The sequence below is a fragment of the Euleptes europaea genome, chromosome 10, assembly GCF_029931775.1.
Source record: "Euleptes europaea isolate rEulEur1 chromosome 10, rEulEur1.hap1, whole genome shotgun sequence".
Lineage (NCBI taxonomy): Eukaryota > Metazoa > Chordata > Lepidosauria > Squamata > Sphaerodactylidae > Euleptes > Euleptes europaea.
Window position 1 is genome coordinate 53,621,681 of NC_079321.1, and position 25,830 is coordinate 53,647,510.

General features: G+C 40.9%; 1 protein-coding gene across 2 annotated transcripts in view; it reads right to left on the bottom strand.

Annotated features, from left to right (window-relative positions):
* The window catches only part of RNGTT (RNA guanylyltransferase and 5'-phosphatase), a 205,337-nt gene that overhangs the window by 70,638 nt on the left and 108,869 nt on the right, over window positions 1-25,830 (bottom strand). For both annotated transcript variants that reach the window (XM_056856425.1, XM_056856426.1), the window contains exon 12: window positions 15,560-15,628. In XM_056856425.1, the coding sequence (XP_056712403.1) occupies window positions 15,560-15,628 (69 nt within the window). The remainder of the gene's footprint in view (window positions 1-15,559; window positions 15,629-25,830) is intronic.

Below are 25,830 nucleotides of genomic sequence, written 5' to 3' on the forward strand. Positions count from 1 at the left end.
CACAACCCCTTACTTATTACATTGGCTATGACACTAAGAAAAATGTTTTTGTTTTGTAATGTATCAAAGGGACGGCTGCCAAGATGCCTATGCCGTGAGGAGATGAGCCAGCAAGGCCAGAGCTGCTGCAGGGACCCCCACGCCATGCAGTGCACTGGTGGCATTGGCAGCAGGGGATGATGGTGGAGGAGTGCCAGCTGAACCTGCTGCGAAACCAGGTAGTCATGGGGAGTCTTGGGGACATGGCAGTGGTGGAACTGTTGCTGGGAGAGGAACAGCTGGTCCCTGCGTGGCCGCAGACAGGCCCAGTGCAGGATGCCCAGCACAGAAGACCAAAGCAAAAAATATGGAGGGAGCAGGCAGCATCAGCCTCCTAAGGCCGACATGAACTGAAATAGTAGCCCTTTGAGGAGACCCGGGTAGAGGGGTTAGAAGACTTGGACACCCGGGCTTGAGGAGACTTGAGGAGACCCGGGCAGAGGGGTCCCACTACACTTCAGGGCTCAATGCCAGAGCAGGGGACTTGGACACCCGGGCTTGAGGAGACTTGAGGAGACCCGGGCAGAGGGGTCCCACTACACTTCAGGACTCAATGCCAGAGCAGGGGAGACTATGGGGATGTCCCACCCCCAGAAGACCCTTTAACAGATAGGTCAGAGAAGAGCCAGGGAGGAAGGGCCAGGCCACTCCCACGATGCTTGGGGAGAGGCAAATGGTGTGAGAAAGAGCAAGGTGAATCAGAACCCCCCTCTTTTCTCTAGTCTGAGGCTCATCCAAAACCTGACCAAGAAAAAGAGAATGCTGCAGGGTGCTACAGCTCCGGACTCTGCCCAGCACAGGGGGAGTCAAACAGCTTGATACTTCACGTGTTGATCTGTCTGATTATACTTGTTTAGCTCTATGATGGGCAGCTTTCTCACCACTTTAATATAAATAAGAAACCAATTTGTCAGAATATCCCTAACTGTGCGGGTTTTTTTAAACCCCACAGAATCTGGAATATAGAACCCATACAATCAGAGTGACTCAGATGTTTAAGAGTTGAACAGGAGTGTACAAACTCCTTCTGTCAGACTAGCTGCCTCTGCTGTATGCGTAGATGCATACAGTTCATGACACTCCAACTTGTAAGCCCTCTGTCTGCATAGCGCGGGCTTTTTGTCCTATGGGACATGTTTTCATAACTGTGTGGCCATTTCCCAAAGATGCATCTGGTAGCGGGTCATGAGGGCTCCATGACTTGCGATGCGCAGACCCAGGGAACCCGCTGAGTAACATTTCCTTCCCACCAAGTCAAGTTTTTCTGCCCTCTTTGTCTAAAGGGGCAGCATGGGGCCCAAGTTTTCCTTTAGAGGGAAGTGTTTCGGTGACTAAAGAACTATTGTGAGGGTGTTGGTAGAGACACTGTGTGTCCAAGTCTTCCACCCTATATAAATTATTCACTTTCCGCAATACTTGCGAATAGGAGGCGGGTTTGGCCCAGTTATTGTGGGCAATGGCCCGAATCCCCTTGACCATTAGGATATGGACTGTTCCACATCAGTGGTGAACAACACATCCATCACCAGGTCCTCCTCCTTAGGCTGTGAAGGAGTCACCACCATTCCCAAGGCAGTAGCCATTCTGAGTAATTGTTTGTTAAAGGCTCTAACTTCCTGATGAGGAGGTGAATGGCAGCAGGAGCATGATCTGGAGTCCCAGTATCGACAAGAACTGTCACTTCAACTTCAATGGGAGCCTCTTCATCCAGGAGAGTCGATGTTGGAGGGAAAATTGAGAATCTCAATGATGTCCCTTTCTGACAAGGAGAAGGAAATTCTCTCACCTGGCGATAGAGTACGTCTCGCACTCAGTGAGCCATGTTGTTTCCGACCTGTAGAAGGCGAACACTGGTGCAGAGGAGGAGCTCAGTCTCTCCATGGGGCAAGGCTCCGTTCAGAAGGTCGACCTCTCCCCGCTCCCTTGGAAGGCAAAACACTGGAGCATTTTGTCGAAGGTCTTTTCTCTGGTCTGTTCCGAGTGGGGGGCATGATTGCAGTGGAGCCAGTTCGTCCATCCTTGGACTCATAATGTCTCTTTATTTGCCAGGTGCGATCTTGGTTGGGGAGCAGAGTCGAGGAGACTTGCCACAATGCCCTGCATCAGCCACATGTGAGGACAAGTGAGACCTCTTCTGGGCTGGTTTGTACAGAGCTGTAAGTTTTTCTGTCGACACCGGTGGGGTATGGCATCGAGGAGCTCAACTTTGATGCTCAGATCCAAGCAACTTAGATGGAGTGGGACTGGTCTTCGAAGTCCGAGCTGACTTGGAGGATCGTTTGTTCTTTTTCTTGCTCTTAGAAGAAGAGGAAGACTCACCAGATGCCCGTTTCGAAGATTGTGACGGACTCTTTAGAAAAGCCAAACCTGTCAGTGGAGCCTGGCTTTGGGATTCAGCTGGACAGAATGGCTTTTTATAGATGGACGGCTTGAGGCGGGAAGCCCATTCCTGCCTCTCCTTGGGTGTAAAGAGGCTACAAGCCTAGCAAGAGGCCGTGCTCCTTGCCCAAACCACATAAACAATCCTTATACTCATCAATTTGAGCCAATTTTGTCCCACAGGACCAACACTTCTTGAATAAAGCCATCAGAAGAAAATCTCACCAACTACGGTAACAAGGAGAAGCTCTCCACATATCATCTCTCCATGGCGGCAAAGAGAGAACTGAGAGATGGCCGCTCCCCCCGCCTGGCGGAGGGGGAGGGAGGAGCATCCTGTATCTTCTAGAAGCTTTCCATATAAGGTTCTCCGCGGCTGGCCTGCGCATGTGCAGTTCCCATGTGGGACTGCACAGAGACCATGATTATTAACAATTCTTATGTCCTTCTCTTGTAATTTCCTGAACAAACACACCCCTCCTTTTCCCACCCCTCTCACATTTAAAGCCTGGGGCATTGTATACAGGCTCTTCTCTGCAACCAAATACATGAAGCAGGAGAGTGGAGAAACAGGGAAAGTTGTGGCTGGCATTTCTAGTAGGCCTCTGGGGGAAACAGGGCTACTTGGCTGCCCACACTGCATAAAACTAGCCTGCAGCAAAGACATTGCATTATAGTGCAATAGACGGTGCACTATATACCACTGTAAGTCATTCTGGGGGGGAAACAGATTTTCAGAGAATGTGTTCCATCTGGTGGAAAAGATCACAGAAGGAGCTGGCTGAGCTGAAATCTCTTACTTCTCCCTCCTCTGCTGATGCAACCTGCTAGCAGAAGGAGAAGAAAGGGGCCATTTGACCTCCTTATTGATGCAGCGCCCTGACCTGGATGGCCCAGGCTAGCCTGATCTCGTCAGATCTCAGAAGCTAAGCAGGGTCAGCCCTGGTTCGTATTTGGATGGGAGACCACCAAGGAATACCAGGGTTGCTGTGCAGAGGAAGGCACTGGCAAACCACCTCTGTTAGTCTCTTGCCATGAAAACCCCAAAAGGGGTCGGCTGCAACTTGAAGGCACTTTACACACACACACACACACATTGATGCAGCATCCTACTCTGCAATGCAGTCTGTTTGAAAGGCTCTCCCAACCCTCACAGAGGTGTTGCGCAGACATTTTGGAGCAGGGGCGGGGGAGGTGAGGAAAGATCCATCCAATCTACTCAAGCAGGACTCTGGAGAGGTGGCATAAAAATTCCCTAAATAAGTTTCCTTTCACAAGCTTTTTCACTGAATCCAACTCAAAAGCTTCCTTCTCATCAGCCCTTTGATGCAAGCAATAGCCCCTGCTGGTTATCTGGCAAGATTCACACCATGGTTTGTTGCCTTTGCTAACCAGGACAGCAAAACATCTACAAAGACATGAACAGAAACCATTCTGTTGTCATTAACTCCTAAAATACATGTCTTTCAGATAAAGGCAGAGATTAAAGAATGAAGAACACAGATACATTCTGCCCCAAATCCTTATGCTGCTCTGTTGCATCTGTCTCCTATTGGCTGCAACAACCGTCTACTTATACTAGAATGAGTTGCCACTGAATCAGGAGAAATATCATAGAGAAGCCACATTTTCACTAGATAATTAAATTAGAGGCTGATAAAGATAACAGATCAATGAAAACAAGCCGCATTGGGATGAAAAACGAAGCAATGCTACTGCTCCTTCCTCTTGCACTCTTAATAAAACCTAAAACTTGACAGCTTTCAAGTGCAGGCTCCAGAATTAAGCACTGCTCATTTCCACTGACAATTGGAAGTCAAAAGTGGACAGGCTTGAAAAGATACTGATGCTGAATTCATGGGAAGATGCTTAACCATCACTGGAGAGGGAAGGTAAACAAATCTAGCATAACCAGGTTTATAACCATGCAGTTGAAATCCCTAGATTTGAAAAGCACTGGCTATATATTCTGTACATGTGAAAAAAAGAGAAGGGAAAAAAGCCACCATCACAGTGAATAATAATGTAGTCCTACCCTTACAGTACAGGAAAAATATCATGTTTTAGTAAGGTATATTTAGTCTACCCATCAACAAAATGGGACAATATGACTAAAATCGGATAAAAGTAATTTAAGAGAACAACTGCTGGGAAACTTGCCATGGAAACTGAGCATAATGGATGATTATTCATGGCCAGAAAATACAGCTGTAAGGGTCAATGCTATCACAGTACATTGACAGCGTGTTCTTGTAAAAGGCCAGTCTACAAACAAATTGAGAGAGCTGTACTGGCATGACAAGTGGCCAATTTCATTGGTAATGAATTTAATTAGGACTATTCTTCAGAGAGAGGAAAAACACAAAGGAAGCAATAGAGTGATATAACTATCATATTTAAAAAGGTTTGCCCAAAATGTGACATAAACCAGAAGGTCTTTAACCCCCTTAGGCTGGTTATTAACTTCCTGAGATCCAAAATATGCTGACCAAAAAAACAAACAAACCCCTCATTGTGAAAATTAGCAATATCTTCTTAAAAAACAGGGCAGCCATTTCGAAGGGTAACATTATTACCCTGAGATTTTCACTGCCTTGAAATGTTACATTCCTGAGCACAGCAATCTTATCAGAACCCTGGCCCTTCACCATGAGCTTTGTACTGTTTCAACATTTCACTGCAGTAAAGCAAAACAGCAGTTTGGATATGGGTAGCAATAGGGTGAATGTAGTCAGTAGTAGGCAGTTAATTTAAATATATTTATTACCCACAGAAGTAGAAACCTGATTCTTAAAGACACAGAAATACAGACAGAATGTTTATAGTTAATTCCTACATTCTTGGGGCCTAACTAAATGAGATTATCGGAACTTCCATTATTAAAAGCAAATAGCTGTCACTCATTTCCACAATTTCCCTTGGGGCCATGGCATGTGCGGAGAGGAGGTTTAACTCTTCCACCCTTGCATAGTACAGCATATTGAAACTAACCAACCCACACAATTATTAGCTCTAAAAATAACAAAAGGCAATCAGTGTCTCGTTGCCCACCTTCCTTGCTCTCCAGGGCTAACAATACTTTGACTGATTAGCAAAAAAAGGACAGCCTGGACCAGGGGTGTCGAACTCATTTGTTACAAGGGCCAGATATGACATAAATGTCACTTGGTCGGGCCAGGCCATGCCTCACCAGCCCAGATCAAGAGGGGAGTGGCTGCCTCAGCTTGGCAGCCTGCAGCGAGCTCGCTAGCCTAGATCGGGACTGGAGGGGAGGTGGCTGCCTGTAGCAGGCTCGCCAGCCCAGAATGGCACGGGGGGGGGCAGCGGCCTTGGCTGGCTCGCGGGCTGGATAAGAGCTCTCAAGGGGCCAGATACGGCCCGTGGGACATATGTTGGACAGCCCTGTTTTGGACCATTGGTAATAACAAGCAGGGAACCACATAAAATCACTGTCTGGTTTTATAAAGAATTTCATCAGAACGTTCAGATGGAGGCCCATAGTTAACTCTCTTAAAGAATTGTTCACCAAAATGCAAAACTGTAAAAACATTGAAAATTCAGAGGATTCCCAAAAGAAAAAAAGTAATTTTATGGAGTCTAGTTCCATCTGAGATGTTTGCTCACTGTCAAAGAAACACTTTTAGGGACCTAAATTTCTAGATAAAAATAATTAGTTCGCTTTACTCTGATCTGTCAAAGAGTAAAAGGTGACCATGTGCAAATTGACATTCTGTTGAGAGAGGCTGTTAGCTCAAACAGTCCCAACATAATAAGAAGATTATCCACAAACCAAGTTAATACCATATATGACAACCTTCCTGTGACATCTTCTTCACATGTTTGCAGCTTTAAGAAATACATACTAAATAATAAATGATTTAATGTTAATTTGGGACAAAATTAGCAATCAGATAGCTCCAGCCACTTCATCCTTCATTCCAGCAGTGAAAAAATGGGACGTAATAAATCAAAATACAAATAGGTTGGAAATGTGGGGGAAAGTAGGTTTAGCTCATTATGGGTGCTTGATCAAAGATAATATAATAATCTCTTATGAAGCAGTTAAGCTGCCAAGCAAGAATACAGTATTTCTTTTTACTATTTACAAGTGAAAAGTTACTTTTATTTCTTGAGGATGTATAAGACTTTAAGAAAATCCGCAAAATGTGAGGGACTAGTGTTAGGTACCTCTGATCTCATCAGATCCTGGAATCTAAACAAGGTCAATCCTGGTCAGTACTTGGATGGGAAACCACCAAGAAAGTCCAGGTTCACTACACAGAGGCCAGCAATGGTAAACCATCTCTTATTCATTTGTTTGTTTATTAGATTTATATCCTGCATCTAGCTGCATCCTGCATCCGGCTGTATTACAATATTAGCCACGTTATTTTTAATCCCTTTCCCAATAATTCCTAGAATGGGGTTTGCCTTTTTTCCCTGCTACAGCACATTTTGCTTCCCACAACCCCAATATCTCATTCCATCTCAGTCTTAGTCAGGGCAGACTGCATCAGCATATATTCAAGATTAGTATTTTTTGTTCCAATATGCATCACCTTACACTTACCTACACTGAACTCCATTTGCCATGTGGTAGCCCATTCACTTAATTTAGAAAGATTTTCACAATCTTGCCTTCCTGCCATCTAACCAACTTTTAATTCATGAGAGAACCAGCCCTCTTATCCCATGATTGCTAAACTTACTCAGGAGACTTTGGTGAGATACTTTCCCAAAAGTTTTTTGGAAGTCTAAGTATATGATGTCTACTGGACTGCCCACTTACTTGTAACCTGTTTAAAGAAATCCAAGAGGTAGGTGATACAGAACTTCCCTTTGCAGAAGCCACGCTGATTGACCTCCACAGATTTACAGTAAATTTACTGCACTATTCAGAACTCACTTGCAAAATACCCCCCCACACACACACTACTTTCCCCTTCCCCAGCATGAAATGAGGGAATCTCATATCAATTAATACAGAACAAGTTTATGTTCTTATTTTTCACAGTTTGCCTTTCTAAATAAATGGAAATACTGAGCAACAGGCTGTATTTTATGGTTATTTTGCACATTATAGACACTCAAATTTGCTATAAAGCCTCCCAGAGCTTGCTCTACCAGATCATTCTCTTCCTCTGTCCTGGCTTTTCAATCCACCTGCAAGGAAGTCTCAACCTGTTTTTTTGGTTTTGACACACAGTTTGAGGATTGCTAATTAAGACCCTGCACAAGGGATGAAAGATAATGTCCAAATGGCACAACAGGACAAGGGCATATATCCTACACCACGCTATGCACAGAACAGTTTCCTGCATTCCTCTCTGTTCCTGCAGCCCTTTCTGAACCCTGGAAAGATCAGACCCAGGGTTATGGGACCCACGCAGAGGAACAGCGGCATGGGTTGGAGCAGCTGGAATGAGAGGGTGCACGAGAGGGTGAAATTGCTCCTCCTTCCCCAAGCGGAAATATAATCCCCACAAAATGGAGATGCTATTGTTGGGGTGACATAGAAATTTAAACCAAAACGAAGGGATCCCACTACCCAATTAACACCAATAGGTTCAAAGTCTTTATTCTAGAAAAACTACTACTTTTATTGATTAATCAAGACAAGTGCCTGACACCCAAAGAATCCACAGCAGTTGCAAAGATTTAAAGCACAGTTTAGGCAACTATAGAAATTCTGACATCACAGTGACGTAGAGACCAGTACATTTACACATAACCAACAACCATTAATCAAGATAGGCATATCCAGTAAAAGAAGTCTCATCCCACTAAAAACTCAGTGTTCCTCGATAAACAGGAGGCAGTGGTAGCCAGGGGTGACTTTTAGCAGCTTCAGCTGGTGAGCCAGCTCCAGCCCTTCCTGGGCTGATAAGATTTTGCCACTGTGGTACATGCCCTGGTAACATAGATTAGCTTACTGCAATGTGTTCTATGTGGAAGCTACAGTTGGTACAGAATGCTGTGGTCACAGTGTTGACTGGAATGGGTCATAGGGACCACATTGCTCCAGTCTTGTTCTACCTACACTGGCTTCTAATTCGCTTCTGTGCTCAATTCAAGGTGCTGGTAATGACATTAAAAGCTCTGTACGACCTGGGACCAACAGACCTTAAGGACCTCCTTCTCCCATATGAGCCTACCCACTCACTCTGATCATTGCCTTGATCCCCCACGCTCCAGGTCACTGACTCACATTACTGTTCCTCTGCATAAATCCCATGATCCTAGGAATGAACTTTCTGGGGGATGCAGGAAGACAGAGGAATTTGGGAAAATTCAATGTGCTTGGATACATACCACTAGTATAATTTATGTGCTGTTCACAGGATAAATATCACAAAATAAAACAAACTGGGTCACATTTTTTCTAAATAAAAATAAAGTAGCCCATGCATAATGAAAAATTGTGAGAAGATGTCGTTATTTCATCTATATTTAGCCTAATTAGAATATTTTTATTCAGTGACATTTCACTGAAATTGAACCCTGAAAACTACGGGCCAGTAACGTGAAATGGCCATAGTGCCTTAAACCATCATTTACGCCCCCACCTCAATGGTCTACTTCTGTTTTACAGACCTTTTTATGTTGCTTGGGTCTAATGGTTTGTTTTGTTAACAGCTTGTTTTTTTTTTTTTTTTTGTATATTGTGGTTTTTAATTGTAAGCCACCTCGAGCAGTACCCTAAAGAGGCGGCATAGAAATATTCTAAATAAATAAATAAAGGAAAACCACTGTAGAATTTTTGTTCTGCTTTGAATTCTAAATATATTGTGCTGCTAGAGCTTTTCTCCAAAAGTGGTAATCAAATAACAGATTGTATTTGTTTCAGATTATATTGTAAGCATTTGATAGCCTTTCCTTCTTCTTCAAATACAGATCTTCATACCAAGATTCATACATATCTGCATAGGACTTAACGCAATAATACTGATGATAGCATGTCTTGGGTATTACAATGACATTAATATTAAATAATAATAATGCAAGGACGTCTACGTCTAATTATTCCAAGTCGAGCCAAATCTTAGCTTTGCATACACAGTTCCTAATTAACATTATTGAAAAATCTCTTGCCAGTTCACATAAAGGTCTTCTTAAAAATCATAAGGCACAAAGAAACAGAAATCAGCAATTAAACCCTAGGAGGTGGTTTAGGGAAAATTAGCTCTGTGGTGTGATACAAAACATAAGCTTTTGAAGTTATTTTATAGACTATTAACCATTACAATTTTAAGTGCACCTTTAAATTGTAGTAGAATGATTAATTTGTCCTCCTGCAATTGATGATGTAAACAACTAAAAGTCCATTATGAATTCCAGTGAGAGAGTTAAAGAGTATTACAAAATATCTATGGTTTAAAGCTAATTTTATTCCTCAAGTTTCTTGTCATTTCCCTGATTCTAAAGACAAAGAAAGACGTATTTTAAAGTATAACAAAGGATTTCCCCTTCATATAAAGGATTTGTGGCTCATTGAAATTTAATATCTTAATTTCCGGATAATGTGGCCAGCTTAATTTAAGCAGATACATGTTAAGAAGAGATTAGAAAACCACACTCTTTTAAAAGACACTGAAGTATACGCTTTATGTAAGATTGGTTCATGCAGTATATCTAGAAGAAATCTTAAGTCACAAACTACAAAATCAAATATATGAGCGAAAAAAATACTCGTTTTGAAACTAGGAAGTTGCTGATAAAAACTTTTCTTTGATATTCAATAGATGCTTCTAAAGCACCTTAATCTCTGCCTATTTGCAGCCACAAATCATCAGGAAAAGGCTTTATGAATAAAAATATGCGCCCTTTTCTTTTCAAAGAGAGAGTCAATAATGCTTCTATGTAGTAGGTAAATCAATTTTGCAGATTGCTTGCTTAAAGATCAAGTGGCCTCAAAAGCCTGAAGATATCCCACCTGTAATTTCCAAGACAGCTAGCCTAAATAATTTTTCTGATGAGTGGGCATTATGATTTTCCCTGATACCATTTAAGAAGAAAGGATTTTGAAAGTATTAGTTTGAACGAAACAAGGAAGCACATGAAAAAGAGATTTTACACAATGAGAATTTTATATATATATATATATATATATATATATATATATATATATATATATATATATATATATATATATATATATATATATATATATAGCATCCCTTAGATGTAAAATTATTCTGTTTTGCTGTCAAATTCTTTTTTTTTCTTCTAAAGTGGGCTGCAGATTTATAAGCAATGTAAAACATCTGCTTTTTTATCAATGCTTTCTTTTGTTCAGAATGATATTTCCAAAACCCTACTAGTTAGTGAAAATCATAATGTCCATCAGCAGAAAAAGAATTCAGGCTACCTGCTTTAAAAAGCATGTAACTGCAAGTTATGCACAAGAAAAAATATTATTCTTGAAGTTACCGCTGTCTGTACTGCTCCCTCTAATAAGATATGTCTAATTTAATTTGTCCACATGCTATTTGCAGAAGGGCAGGAAAACAAAGTCTGTCTAACAAATAAAAAGCTACTTTAATAATTTATTAAAAACTAAAAGTAAGATGAAATTAGAGAGACCAACAAAGGTCTCTAGGTTCAGCATGAAAAATTGAGTGGCTTGTGATACTTTCTTCTAATCTAAAGCAAGCACTACAATCTGATAATTCTTCTCATTTTGAGATTTAACCAATGTAAGAACCACCCCTATCTTTCCTTCCCTCTCTCCTCCTTCTACCTGCCCAGTTCTGTAGCTCAGGTGGGAGCAGGGGGAAGTCTGTTTCTCCCTGCCTCCTTCCCTTTGCCTCTTCATCCCCTTCTAATACAGATATAATGTTTCACCTGCATCCACACTTAAAAGGTGCCTGACATCTTAGTGTCAGGGCTAAGGCCTACATTTCCAAAGTTTTCAGGCACGCTGCTAATACAGCATCTAAGGCACTGGGGTTGCAGTTATCCCAATTCCAAACTGAACCCAGGAAGCATTTGCCCATCACTAGATAAAATCAATCCAAGCAGCGATTAGGATGGCAGCAACAGACACAACAGCATAAAACAGGCCTGTTGTAAGTTTGGGCAAACAACAGCGTCTTTACCAGGTTTGCCAATAAAAAGGTGCCAGGCAAATGAGCACATAATGAAGGGCATCATTACAAGAGGTTATCTGGTGTGCAGGCTAGCACTGATATGTAGTCCCAAAGTATAACGAAGCTTTAGGGTCAAAAACCGCACTTTGATTTCTGCATGGTTTCCGGATATGAACTATCGAAGAGCTTAAGTACCACTAAGCTATGTCCCAGTTGCAAAACGCAATTGTTTGTCTAAATTGTTTGTCTGCTGTATTTTCAACCAGCTGCAAAAACTGAGCAGTGCTCTAGTTACGTAGCGGGGACATGAGATTTGGGAGGAGAAACCCAAAACAGACAAGTAGGAGAGGACACTGACATGGATGGACAGGCAGAGGAAAGAGATGAGCAGAACAAAAGCAAGGGAATGCAAAAGGAGGAAACAACACAATAGCAAGGAAGTAGCATCTCATTTCTATCCCCAGAGTGTATTAAGAATGTCAACAGCATGCCTACCATAGACATGAAGTCTTTAGCCACTTCCCTTAGTCAAGTCAAAGTACTTTATTCTAAATGCTATAAAGTGCCAAAACAATACTATTACTGGGCATCACGAACGTGTAGTTTAGCACTGTGGATCAACTGCATTTAGATGGCTTACAAACAGAGCAAGGGAGACAGAGAACAGACTGAGACAACTGTTCCACTATTGTTACTTTCCACACCCGTTTTCTAAAAATGGGGTTTCCAGATAATACAAGAAGTATTTATACACAGATGCTAGTAGCTAGCAGCATATCTTGCAAAAGTACACAAGAGAAAAGAAACATGGATAAGCCAGCTTCATTTTCTCAAAAGTTTTAAGGCACCATTAGCAATATAATCATTCATACATATTTGATATAAAAGCTATGGAAATGAAAAGATTTTTCTTTATAAGCTTACATTACATGGATAATGTCAAGCAAAAGAATTTACAGCAACCTCTTAGAAATAAGTTTTAAGCTGTCAAGATCTAAATGGACCATTTCATACTTTATTTTTTAATGAAGTGTTTCATCTAGGAAATAATAACAATTTCTGTACAATTGGCTATATATGACCTTTTCAGTTATTAAAGGAAAATGATAGCAAAACTGTTTATGAAAATAAACATTTTGCTCATTTGCTTTTGCCAAGGGTTTTTATTTAGTGAAAATACTGGCTTTGTAATAGAAAAATGTGTCTTAAAATTGATCTGTGGCTCAGTGGTAGAGCATCTCCTTGGCATGCAGAAGTTCCCAGGTTTAATCCCCGGCATCTCCAGTCAAAGGGACTAGGCAAGTTGGTGATGTGAAAGACCTCTGCCTGAGACCCTGGAGAGCCACTGCCAGTCTGAGTAGACAATACTGACTTTGATGGACCAAGTGTTCATGTGATCCTAGGAAGACATACTGATTAATTGTATTTATCAATCAATTTGTATGCCCTCTAGCCTGAGGGGAGGGGTTAGTGAAAAAAATACTCTCTCACATGCTCAGCTGTCTCATTTCACTTAAAGCAGTCATGCAGAGAAGGTTAGAGCTAACTTGACTCAACCTACAGGCAGGTATATACACCCCCTCCTTCTCTGCCTGCATGGTAGCTACACAGACAGCCAAGAAGAATTTTATTTCTGGAAATCTGGACAAAGAAATCTGTACATGTGTTGCACTTACATGCATGCAGAGGAGTTCCTAATTTCCCTTACCAGCTGCTAAATTTTATACTCCAACTTTTTTCTTCATTCTAAGGATGTTCCTACACTGTATCAGTCACACATCTGAAGGATTATTGTGTTGTAGTTTTGCAAATTTAGGCTGGAAGAGCAGACTGGACTGTTAGAAACCTCATTTTGGAAAACTGTATTTCCAATACTTCTAACTATTCCAACAAAAATAATACCAGTAAGCACCACACTTTTGAATATTCATACATATTTCTTGTAGCATTCTTTACAACAACCCTGTAAGGTCAGTGTTATCCTCATACTGGACATGTGGGGGGCAGAAGAGCTGAGGCTAGAAAAGACTGGCTGCAAGTTTGGTTCCTACCAGAGGTTAAGTCTGAATTGAGAACTTCCCAGTTCATAGCTCAGTCTCTTACCCACTTTGGTACACTAGTTTCAACACTAGATTTGAGTTCATTGGCACCTTAGACACCAACAGGATTTTGGGGGTATAAGCTTTTGAGAGTCAAAGCTGCCTTTCGAAAGCTTATACCCCCAAAATCTTGTTGGTCTCTAAGGTGCTAATGGACTTGAATCTAGCTCTTATACTACAGACAAACATGGCTACCCTACTGAAATAGTTCCAGAGCTGAATTTATACCCCTCTTCCAACATTTCTGTATGATTATCTTGCACTGAAGAAATTTCTTGCTTGTTTTGTCTCTGCTGTTTTTGTTTTCCTTTACGGAGCTAAGAACCTAGGAGAACCTTTCTTCAATTACTAACCCAAAGGTTGGAACTCCTGAGATCTTTCTTCTTGGAGTTCCAATTAATCATATATTCCTATCACCTGTAACACTGATTTCATGTTACGAATCTGAAGCCTCTTCTCTGGCTACAAACTTGCTTGTTTACTTCCATAAAATCAAATCAAAGTTGTTACTTCTAAAAAAGAGAGTTCTTAAAGACCTGTGGAAGATGAGTTTCCAATTCCTGTCTCCTCCTTTTAGGATTTCTTAATAAATCAACTCAAAGACTATTCATCTTTTTTTTAGTTAAGGGTTGCTTTTTCACCACAGATGAAAGCTGGTAGACAACTAATGTTGTTGCCATTTCTTCTGACCACCTAATCATCTTCCAGTCTCTTTATGTTGTGCTTCTTCACCTTTCTTATCCAGTCTCATTTTGTTTAAAAACTGTACCAAAATCATTTGTGTCTGCTCACTGAAGAGAAAAAAAATATCTGTTTATATCTGATAATTTGATATCCTAAACAATTTGCTAGGGTTTAACACCCAATAATGCCAGAGTATGAGAAAATTTAACAAAGTTTAGGGCATTCAGACTAACTGCCAATGGCATTTCCAAGCACCAAAAGCCTAAACAGTTAAGAACCCAAAATATGGTTACTCACACTGAGACAACAGTTAGAGAACATAGAATTGCCCTACTACTACTGTAAGTTACAGAAGTAGTTACTACTACTACTACTGTAAGTTACAAAAAAACTATCATCATAAATTGCAGGCTGGATCCATGGCACTGCTTACTCAACAATGTCTATACTCATGTACACTTAATCACATTAAGACTTTTCTCCTTGAAAAATGAGATAACTGTGAATTGTCTATGTAAGATAAAAGTCATTTGACATTCCTTTCTAGAGCTCTAACTGCAAGATAAATTTTTAATTGTCAAAAAATACTAATGACAGATGTATAGGTAACATGAAAATATATATTTTATTAAACCTACAGCAAGTCACAGAAATTTAAAACAAGGAAGGAAATAATACTATTGCTTACCTTTCCTGATCCTACTTGCTCCGCATAGCTACCCATTCCACACTGTTTCTCTGTATATTAAGAAAACTACCAAATCAACATGTATTTGCAACATGCTGTTCTTTTTTCTATTAACATAAAGTTCTACCTCTTTTGCTGCTCATTTTCACAACTCTCAAATAACCCAATAAACAAGATGTGTCACACAGTGCCAGCGTTTTGCTCATCCTCTTAACACATTTAGTCAAAAACACTGGATTGAATATCCATGAATATAAGAACATCCAGGGAATACACTCAGGTACTTATACCTTTGGTCAATTTATTAAGAGATGCATGTGGAAAAATATGAAGTCCCACATACCACTGGATAAATTATTGTGAAGGTTTCAAGATAATGCAAGATATCGCTTTTGGGAGCCAATTGATTCTGCAGACAATTTTACTAAAAGCCAGAAAGAAGGGGTTTTAGATCATGTTAAATTACACTGCTAAAAACATTTTTCCAGCAGTAAATGAAGAAATTTTCAGTAGCCAAGTTGATGAATACCCATATCGAAAACGTTATTAAAGTGATAAAAATCAAACTCCTGCCAACTTACTCCTGTAGGCTGAAAAATTAGTCCATCCACTTCATGACTGACTTCTCTAGCAAAGTTTCCTTCAAGAAGCTGCAAAACACAACACATAACAAGTTTTTATTGGAATTTCAAGGTAAATATTGTGCTGCAGAATTTTCATTTTCTATGGCATCTATATAAAAACAAAGATAAATGTCAGCTTTATATTATGTAGACACTATGAGTTGATCCATACAAAGTGATCCCACACAACTGCTTCAGGAGCACATAAAAGTGATGCTGGGATCACAGTTGGTTGCATTAACTTATCATTTTTTTCTGAGCTGGTTTTTCAATAAAGACCATATAGAAAAGCCTTCTCAATTACTATAATCCCAGATAATTTCCCCCTAATCTGCTGCTATTGTAGTAATTAGGGCAACTGCATCTATAGAGCAACTGCATCTATATATCTCTATAGAAGGCACCATTTCATATGAACAGTGTGGCTGGCAATATCCCCAAATATTCCCATGGTAACTGCACAGGAGCCAGGTCTGGTGTTAACAGATCTATATGGGTTATAATATTTTTGACCAGTTTAACTTGAATTGGTATACTTTTTTTCATTTGGAGGTCATCTTGCTTTTTATATGCCTTCCAAAGCCACATAATGTTTCCCAGCGTCCCTCTTTGACCTATCAGCCTGCAGAAGTCTGAAATATGTATTTGTAAATATTTTACTCTGAAACACTAAGATTTTGGAGATAAAAATTTGTCGAAGCAAACCTTTTGGGTTGTCAAAGGGCATTTTTACGCAATGAACTTCAATAAACTCCTGAAGACAACATGTCTACAGTGCAACTTGTAGGGTTAACAACTGTGAAAAGCTAGCCCTTGATATGAACCAATTACTATTTCTGTTTTTCTTAATTGGGTTACTGTGTTTATTCTACTTAAAGATGAGGGTGAACACCCAAGTCAATGTTTGAAGAATAATACTGACAAAAACAAGCTCAGACTCCCCAGACCAACATACTGGAATACTATTATAAAGCATTATTGATTCTGTAGCTTGCTGATTTGAAACATAAGTGAAATCAAAAGAACCTGCTGAATAAAATATATACTGTGGAGCACAGTTTGGCCACTGAACACAGCAGAGCTCAAATATATATATTCTCCAGCTAGCAGAATTCTAAACGTCCCTTAGGAGATACATAAGGCATTTAAATTAATCGTATGGATACTCGGCTAAAAAGAATGAGGATGGTATATTAGGGAATCTTTTCTAGAGGCTCTGGAGAAACTGACTATTTGCAAAGGAGCTTTGCTAAGTATGCTTTGCATATTGCAATTCCACGTAAGCCACTGAAGACTGAGTCAAATACAGTGACTGTACAAGTTTTTTTCAAGAACATACTCAATTATGAGGCAGTACATTTTCCAACCACTCTCACTGTCTTTCATTTAAAAAAATTTTTTTAGAACTTGGACACCTTCAGGGGGCTCTAGATATACTTATTTTTATGATCTTCCCATAAGTTCATAGAAGAGCAGAGATCCAAACACAGAACTCTAAGGTGTGTGTAAAAGACTACAATAATGACTCTCAAAGCGGAAGACATCTCTTTTCCTCTCCCCACCTCCCAAAAAGCATTTTGATTGGACAGGAAGCACTTATGACAAACTGTTCAGAGCAGTGAATAGGGTGTTGGCCCCAGGAATGACTTCCAGTGCTGAGAATTAGTGGGGCAATTTTCAGCTTTACATATAGTTCTCACTTGCCTGCAGCTATTCGACAATGTGTCTGAAAGCTTTGCCCTATTGGCTTAATGCGAGATAAAAAATGTGTCCTTCCAGTTCTCATGCCTTTATTTTATCTTGGTTAAACTGAGGAACCGATCAAATGTCTTTTCTTCAGACTTTCAACTAGGCACTCGTCTCGTCTCCTATGGTGAATAAAACTGCCTCTAGCAACCAGGCGGAGCGCACACATCTGAAACACCCGTTCACTTCCTCCCTCCTGACAGAAAAAGAGCTTGCAGTGAAAGCAGCATCAGCGCTGCTGTATTTTCCTAGCTGCAAAACAGAGAATACGGCATGCTGAGACTCAATCACAGCACTCTGCAGAGTAAGCTAAGGCAGACCGGAGCAGTTGCGCTCTCTTTCTTTTCGCAGATCAGCGTGTGTACGCTTGGTGGTGGGGTAGCAGTAGCAACAAGGGGATTGTGACTTGCTTCAAGGGAGATGACATTAGAACTGGGAACTTCCTGCTACAGTGCACCAACTCTTAATACTATTACTGTGAACACATGATGCTGCCTTATACTGAAGCAGACCCTGTGGTAACACATGGCCACACTTTCAACTGATTGGGTCATGGTGATTGTTGTGTGGTCGGAAAAAGTGTGCAAGTTCACCATATGAAGTTCTAAAGATAGTATGTTGCATATTTATTTAAAAAAAGGTAAAGGTCCCCTGTCAAGCACCGGGTCATTCCTGACCCATGGGGTGATGTCACATCCCGACTTTTCTAGGCAGACTTTGCTTGCGGGGTGGTTTGCCAGTGCCTTCCCCAGTCATCTTCCCTTTACCCCCAGCAAGCTGGGTACTCATTTTGCCGACCTCGGAAGGATGGAAGGCTGAGTCAACCTTGAGCCGGCTACCTGATGCCAACTTCCGTTGGGATCGAACTCAGGTCGTGAGCAGAGCTTGGACTGCAGTACTGCAGCTTACCACTCTGCGCCACGGGGCTCCTATTTTGCATATTACCAACTATATATTAACCATAAAAATGATTTTTTTTCTTCCTTCCAAAAGGAAAACAGTATGGTACTAATGCTCACTAATAGCATCAGCTCACTAATTACTATCCATGATTCATTTGTAGCATTCCAAACCTGATTAATGTCAGGTCAAGTTTAACATATGATGAGGTTTATTAGTAATGCTTTGCTATCCCACAGCTTGTCAGTCTTTCACAGCGAGAGCCATCTGTTGCATGTGGGAATAACAGTCAAAGCAATGAGAGCTCCAAGTTATTGCAACTGGTCACTAACGTGCGCTCCAAAAATTGCCCAGGGCACTTAAACTGACAACCCTGCGCAATCCCTTTCAAATTTGTTTCAAATATAGCTGATAACATTTGACAGTATTATAAAACGTACTTTACAGAGTATGCCCCTACTGTAAAAGCTATTCACTGCTGCTCCATATTCTTTCATAGCCAGTAACAATCATTGAACACATGAAGCACACACTAAGTCTTAAAATGTTATGATTGCTAACTATAAATTAGCCACTTCATGAGTGCTGTATAATTAAAAGATGTATTTGTGCACTATTCAATGTATAGTTTTCCCAATTAATAAATTAATAATGCATTGTTGAGCTAGAAGTCCTAGGATCTTAAAACTGCACACTTTGCAGCTTTCGCCATGTCTCAATTAATGTGACTTATCAGTGTCCCAAAGTAAGGCGTTCTGTACCTAATGCATTTGTGATGCATGACACCGCAACCTTAGGGTGTACATCTTTAAAGGAGGGCAGGGGAAATTCTGTAGCGTTCTGAGGTAGCGTATTTGATATTATAGACCGGAAACATTTCAGGCATATAATAGAAGGCTACCTTTCTCCAATTTAAAAACCAAAGCATGTAATCGGTTAAACACAGAGAACTGAGGCAATTATATGCCATGCCTAAACCATGAAAGGAAAGGTAGGCTGAGATTATGGGTTACCTCACCATACTTAATACATGCAAAACAATACCTCCACATATGCTTTGAGTGCATTAGTGTTTACTTTCACAACACATTCACATTCACAAATTCAGGATAGTAATCCAGTGCCTCACAGTGTTACGCTTATTAAAAGCAGAGTTTTGTCATTAATTCCCCAAGATGTTTTCAAGAGCCACTCAAATAGGAAAAACAAACAAGACTGAGATAGTTTCACCACAACATACTGGAGAACACTTCACAAGGAAATGAAATTCCTCAGGGTATGAAGAATCGTTTCACGAAGGTACATTTAAGAGTTTAATTTACTGCATATTCCAAGTGTATTGATCAGAAAACGACTGGTTATGTTTTAAGCCTTCTTGTGAAAAAAATATTAGAATGGAAATTTCCTATACTGGCCAAGATAGCAGGATCTGTATCTCAAGGAGACTCTGTCCCATCCCAAACGCTGCTTGGCTGCTTTTAAAACTGAAGAAACCTTTAAAAGCAATTTCTAAGTACTGAGTGGGGGTCTTCTGATCTAATGGTGGGGGAAAGTAAAAATAGTGACTTGAATCAAACCACATCGTTCTAAGACCTAAAGCAGTGGTCCCCAACCTTTTTTTTTTTTTGGCCATGCCCCACCTAAGCATCTCTAAAATCCTGATGCTCCCCTGTGACATTGTCACCAGCTGACCACCGTGTACATTCGGATTTTAATTTTTAAAATGTGTTTGTCATAATATATATTTATATACTGTATGAGGCCCCTAGAACCATAAGAAATAAAAAAAATTCACTGTTAATAACTCATTCTCAAATTGCCCCCCTTAAAAATCAAACTGCCCCCCTGTGGGGAGTGTGCCCCACATTGGGAACCACTAACCTAAAGGCGCTTAAGTTTTCAGAAGATAGCATTAGCCATTTCTGCCAATTCCCCCCCCCCACACACACACACACACTGAATACCACTAAGGTCCCCTCCAATTTTGCTCCTGGGGAGGTCAATATGCCCTCAGGAAAAACACAAATGGGGATCTACAGATAGAGGGGGAAATCAGCAGAATCGCTGCCTCCCCCATTTTTGAAAATTTAAGTATCTTTAAGTCTTTAGAACTGTGTGGCTGGATGGATACAGGCTAGTCTCATTCGGCAGACAGCTAGAACAGTTGGGAGGGGGTGAATAGGGGGTCTGCAGTGGGAGAAGGAAATTACCAGCACTCCCCCTCTTCCTTTTCTGTGGGGAAGCAGAGAAAGAGGATAGGGTGCAAGCCTATCAGTTCAGATTCAACAAGGAATGTGATACATGAACAAGTCCTGTGGTCTGTGTCCCTTCACTTTTCCTATTTACAGTCAAAATTATTGATCGTAAAATGGTTCAAACCAGGATTGCAAACCGTTTTGTTTGTTGTTTGCAAACCCAGTTTGGAGGGAGAGCACAAAACTTCAGCTTGCTGGTTTTGATGTAAGGGGAGGCTCTGGCTTACCATAAAATGGATGGGAAATCAGACTGCATGTGCCTAAGATTTGTTCATATTAATTCACTTTAGAATGATTAACCGTTTTGCCTGAACTGAAATTGCAGCTGTAAGTCTCTGAGAATTTTCAGACTCCCACTGCAATGTAGAATATATTGGATGAATTTTTGAAAGAGGACAGAAGATGCCAAAATGAGACAATTAAGAGTAAGGCTGCTAGAAGTAGAAGTAGCCTCTTCCTTTTCAGTGATTCAGTTGCAGTGAAGTGATTACCAATATGCCTACTTCTTCCTATAGAGACATTCTGATTTTTTTTGGGGGGGGGAACCATATTGCCAAGAAGCAGTTTACAGCCTACTGCTTTCCAAAAAGGCACAACAGGCTATGTTAAAGCTATTCCATCAATTTCCACAGCACAGTTCCACAGCACAGTTGCTGAGCTGTAACCACCTTTAGTTAAGAGAATCCAAATCCTGAAAAATTAAACCTAAAGTTTCCATGTGTAAAATTAACAACCTTTCTGGGGCATTAACTACGTCCACACTAAATGCTGTTGCAGAAACATTTTTCTTCTCAATAGTGATCTCCAACCAAGCACACTAATACCTCTATAGAGAGGGGGGAGGTTTTGCCATCAAGTCACAGATGACTTATGGTGACCCCGTAGGCAAGAGATGTTCAGAGATGGTTTGCCATTACCTGCTTTCACCTCATGACCCTGGTATTCCTTGGAGGTCTCCAAATACTTGCCAGGGTCAGGCCTGAAAATATGTGACTGGCCCAAGGTCACCCAGCAAGCTTCCATGGCATGAGTCGGAATTTGAACCTGGGTTTCCCAGGTCCTAGTCCGACACCTTAACCACTACACTACCCTGGTTCTTTTTTAGTGAGTATTAGTGAGTGAAAAATGAAGCATCCTGCAAACCACTGTTTGCCAAGGTGGAGGCTCATATGCCTCCTCCTCATCCAGCAGTGTCCAGCCCAAGAATCGCCTCTCCAGATCATGATTAAGAGGCAATTCTGGCAAACGTTGACCATATTCACACTGACGTAATAATCATGGTAGGAGAAAATTAAAGTAAATCATGAAAGGACAGAACCATGCACAATAAGGAAGCAGCACAGTTCTGCAAAACATGTCATATATCTACTATGTCTGAATACTAAAAAACTCTGACTTCAAAGATTTACTGCTCTCATTAAATACTTTGTAGCACCTTCTTAATTATTTTTAAGATTTACAAATTAAAACTGAATATTCCTAAAGCATAGCAGAGCCCGATCTCGTCAGATCTCCAAAGCTAAACAGGGTCAGCCCTGCTTAGTATTTGGATGGGCAATCTCCAAGGAATATCAGGACCATGACACAAAGGCAGGCAATGGCAAACCACCATTGAACATCTCTTGCCTTGAAAATCCTACAGGGGTCGCCATAAGTCAGCTGTGACTTGACAGCACACACACACAAAAAGGGTAAGAGATTAAATAACTTTAATCTAGTTATTTTTATTTGTGTACTAATCACTTGTCTTCCCATTTCCCACTAAAAGACAGAAAATTCTGATTTTTCCCTCATGACTCTCTTATGCTTAACTATGTTGCATATAAATATAGGTATCTTGTAGAGTGAACAGATTGTTGAACTGTATTCAATGAGTTTTAAACATATTACAAATATACAGATCAAATTATTATCAAAATCACACAATTTTTCTGTTTCCAGCACAGAATGCTGATTATATGGCCTTGGAAAAACCATGAAGTAGGGAAAACCATCCCTCAGAGTAACGGTTGAAGTGGGGAAAAACAAAAAACCCAAGATGTATTTAACTACATACACACACTAGGAACCTTAAAAAAAAACATTTTTAGTGGGAGGGATGAAGAGCTGAAATTGGAGACTGGTATGAGGCAGGAAAGAAACAGAGATGGGGAAAGGGGAGGAAGAGAAAATGCACACACAAGGAGGCAGGTCTGTATGCACAAGCTATTAATTTGGACCACATGGTCAAAGTACCGTATTCCACAGCAGATACATTTAAATGTATGTTTGAAGCAATGCAGAGAATTAGCCATCTTGCAGAATTATGACAACCCAATTTGAAAGTTCAACACCAAAACTTACAATATATAGCCTGGTACAAGGCAACCCTCTTAATCTGCACCTGACATGATGGCTCATATACTTTTCCTCCATCTTGCAAGCACTCCCTTGGACTTGGAGCCAGCCTTTGTGTCATGTTCACTCTTCAAGGCCACATAAGAGTTATGTCCACGCTTCAAGGACAGCCTTCATTGACCACACTGCAGCCATCTAATCTAGCTGTTACCAGGGCATGCACCATAGTGGCAAGATCTTTTTTGCCTAGGAAAAGCTGAAGCTGGTGAAGCCACCTGTTTATCCAACAGGAGCCCCAGGTCCAGCAGCACCCATCCAAAACAAGAGACACCCTCAGTTCCTGAGTCAATTCCACTAGTAGCACCTCCATTGTATCAGGATTAAGTTTCATCTTGTTAGCCCTCATCCATCCCACAACTGCCTCCACACAAATTCAGGTTCCCCAGCATCCTGGGATCTGCTGAGAGTGCAAGACAGAGCTATCATTTGGATACTGGTAACAAACCAGTCCAGACCTCTGGATTACCTCTCCCAACAGCTTTGTGTAGATGTTAAAATGCACGGGGAGGGGGGAGATGCAACCTTGCAGGACCCCATATGTTAGAGACCAAGAGGCTGAGCATCAGCCCCCAGCACCACCCTCTGAAACCTATCTTCCGGTTAGGGCTGAAACACAGCAGAACAGTGCCTCCCACCCTAAAAGGTGGTCCAGAATGATACCATGGCCAATGGTGTCAAAAGCTAGCAAGAAGTCCAGGAGAATCAACAGGATTACACTCCTCACACCCCATCCATCTCCTGGCACAGGTCATCCGCAAGAGTGACCAAAGATGTTTCACTGCCATAACCAGGTCTGACACCAGACTGAAATGGACCCAAACAATCTCCTTCATCAAGGAATCCCTGGGAGTTGACTTGCACACTGGTATAAATATATAATCTCTGCAGTCAGGTGCTAAGGCACTTGAGAGGAGAAGTGGTGGTCGCAGTAACTGTATCTGCACTGCCCCATGATAGAAGGTTCCGACAAACATAGGGCCAGACAGACAGGGAACAAACAGCAAGCAAGGAGGAGCAACACACCAAGATTATGGGATGCACCACTCAAGTGATGACAAGACCAGTAGTAGGATGGAATGTTAAAAAAGGGCAGCTTTCAGCGGCTGAAAGACAGTTTGGAGGAACTGCAGTTGTTAGTGATGGGAAAAAATTCATTGAGCAGCTTGGAAACTTCAACTCTCCTTGCTCTAGTACGCTTTATTAAGGCTTCAAATGGCTATTGGTAGAGTTAGTCATGATTTATCAAGGTCATTTCTCACAATAATATTAGAGACCAGAGTGCAATTCCCTGTGGTTCATGCTGCACACAAAAATGGGATGCTAGAAGAAGAAATTAGTAAAATAATGGATAGTGAAACACAAAGCATTTTACTACTAAGGTGCAAAATCTTCTAATCTTCTTCGGAGAAAATGAAAAAGGAAGGGCTGACCAAGCAGAAGGGGCACAAGGAAGAAAAGGAGAAAAACAGAAGAAGATGACAAATAGGGCAGAAAACAAGAAGGAACAGATGGAGCTGGGAGAAGGGCAGGGAGAATAATAATGCCAATTCTGGCAGGAAACCCGGGGCTGAGAGGTGAGGTGAGTCAGTCCTTCCTGAAGGCATGGAAAATGGGAAAAAAAAACTGAAAATAAAAACAAAGAAAGGAGGTCATGATTTTGGCAAAAGAACAGCTCCAGATGGTGTCAATTGTTTCTCTACCTAGCTATGGATCTCAACATGTCCACTAAAATACACATATTTTTCCAGCTATTCTCATGCAATTTTAGTTATATTCCTTGCCTGCTGCATTTTTCATTTTACACTGATGGACTGCTGATTCTCCAAGTAGCACTCAGCCCTCTATTCATTAATTGTGTTTAATTCAAATATACAAATCTGGAATTTAATAGTTTTAAAATTATGCACGCATCAAAAAGGGCTGGAGGGCAATGTTAAATATGGCAGTTTCTAAAAGATAATTGAAACTACAATGGTACGAATATTAAGTGAAGCAAAAAAGTACCAACAACTAGGAAAGATGCGCTTTCAGAATATATGTGTGTCCTGGTGTTTGAAAAAAGTACCATGCTGTTTTATGGTTTACTCTTCATGACAAAATTTACTCACTCCCATTCATCTCCTGCTAGGACCAGCTGTCACATTTTAATCACCTAATATTCTTAGAAGTTACACGCCAGAGCTATACTATGCGTTAGCATTTGGGAAAGGTTGCACAGCGGTCTTAGATATCATGATCTAACTTTCTATCCTATTGTTTTGCTCATGTTTAGCAATCCTCAATGGAATCATGACCTGGGGAAGAAAAAAGGAGAGATTTTCCTCGAGCTACAGATAATTTGTTAGAAACACAAACAGAAAAAAATAGTTTTCATACGACATGGTTCAAGAATGGGCAGTGTCAACAAGTAGGAAGGGCACCACCTCTTGGCAACAGGCAGGGACCTTGTGCTAAACACACACACACAAGCCACACAAACTGGGATATAAACACAGGCTTTTATGTATGATTGCCCTACCCCAGCATAACTCAGAAAGGCAGAACTGGACATCATCTTCCAGTGGGTCCAGGACAGTTTTGACAGATGGAAAGTCAAAAACAGAGTATCACCAAAGGTGCGCAAAGGGTATCTTAGTTCAATACTCTCTAAAACACAATCTTCCAAATTCTGAATGATGAGCTGATTTCCGTTCAACAGATGTAAAGATTTCCAACTCCCCGCCTGGCAAAGAGATTCTATGGATAGGCAGCACTTGTAGGATGTGGACATAGCCAAACCCATTAAAAAAATGGCTGTGACCTCTGAAAGAGTCTTAGTCTATTCCTTATAGATAGCTCCGGGATATGCAACATGAGTCTGGCCCCAAATAAATGTCTGAATTGTGCACCGCTGGACTAGGGTTTGGGAGATCCATGTTCAAACCCCTGTCT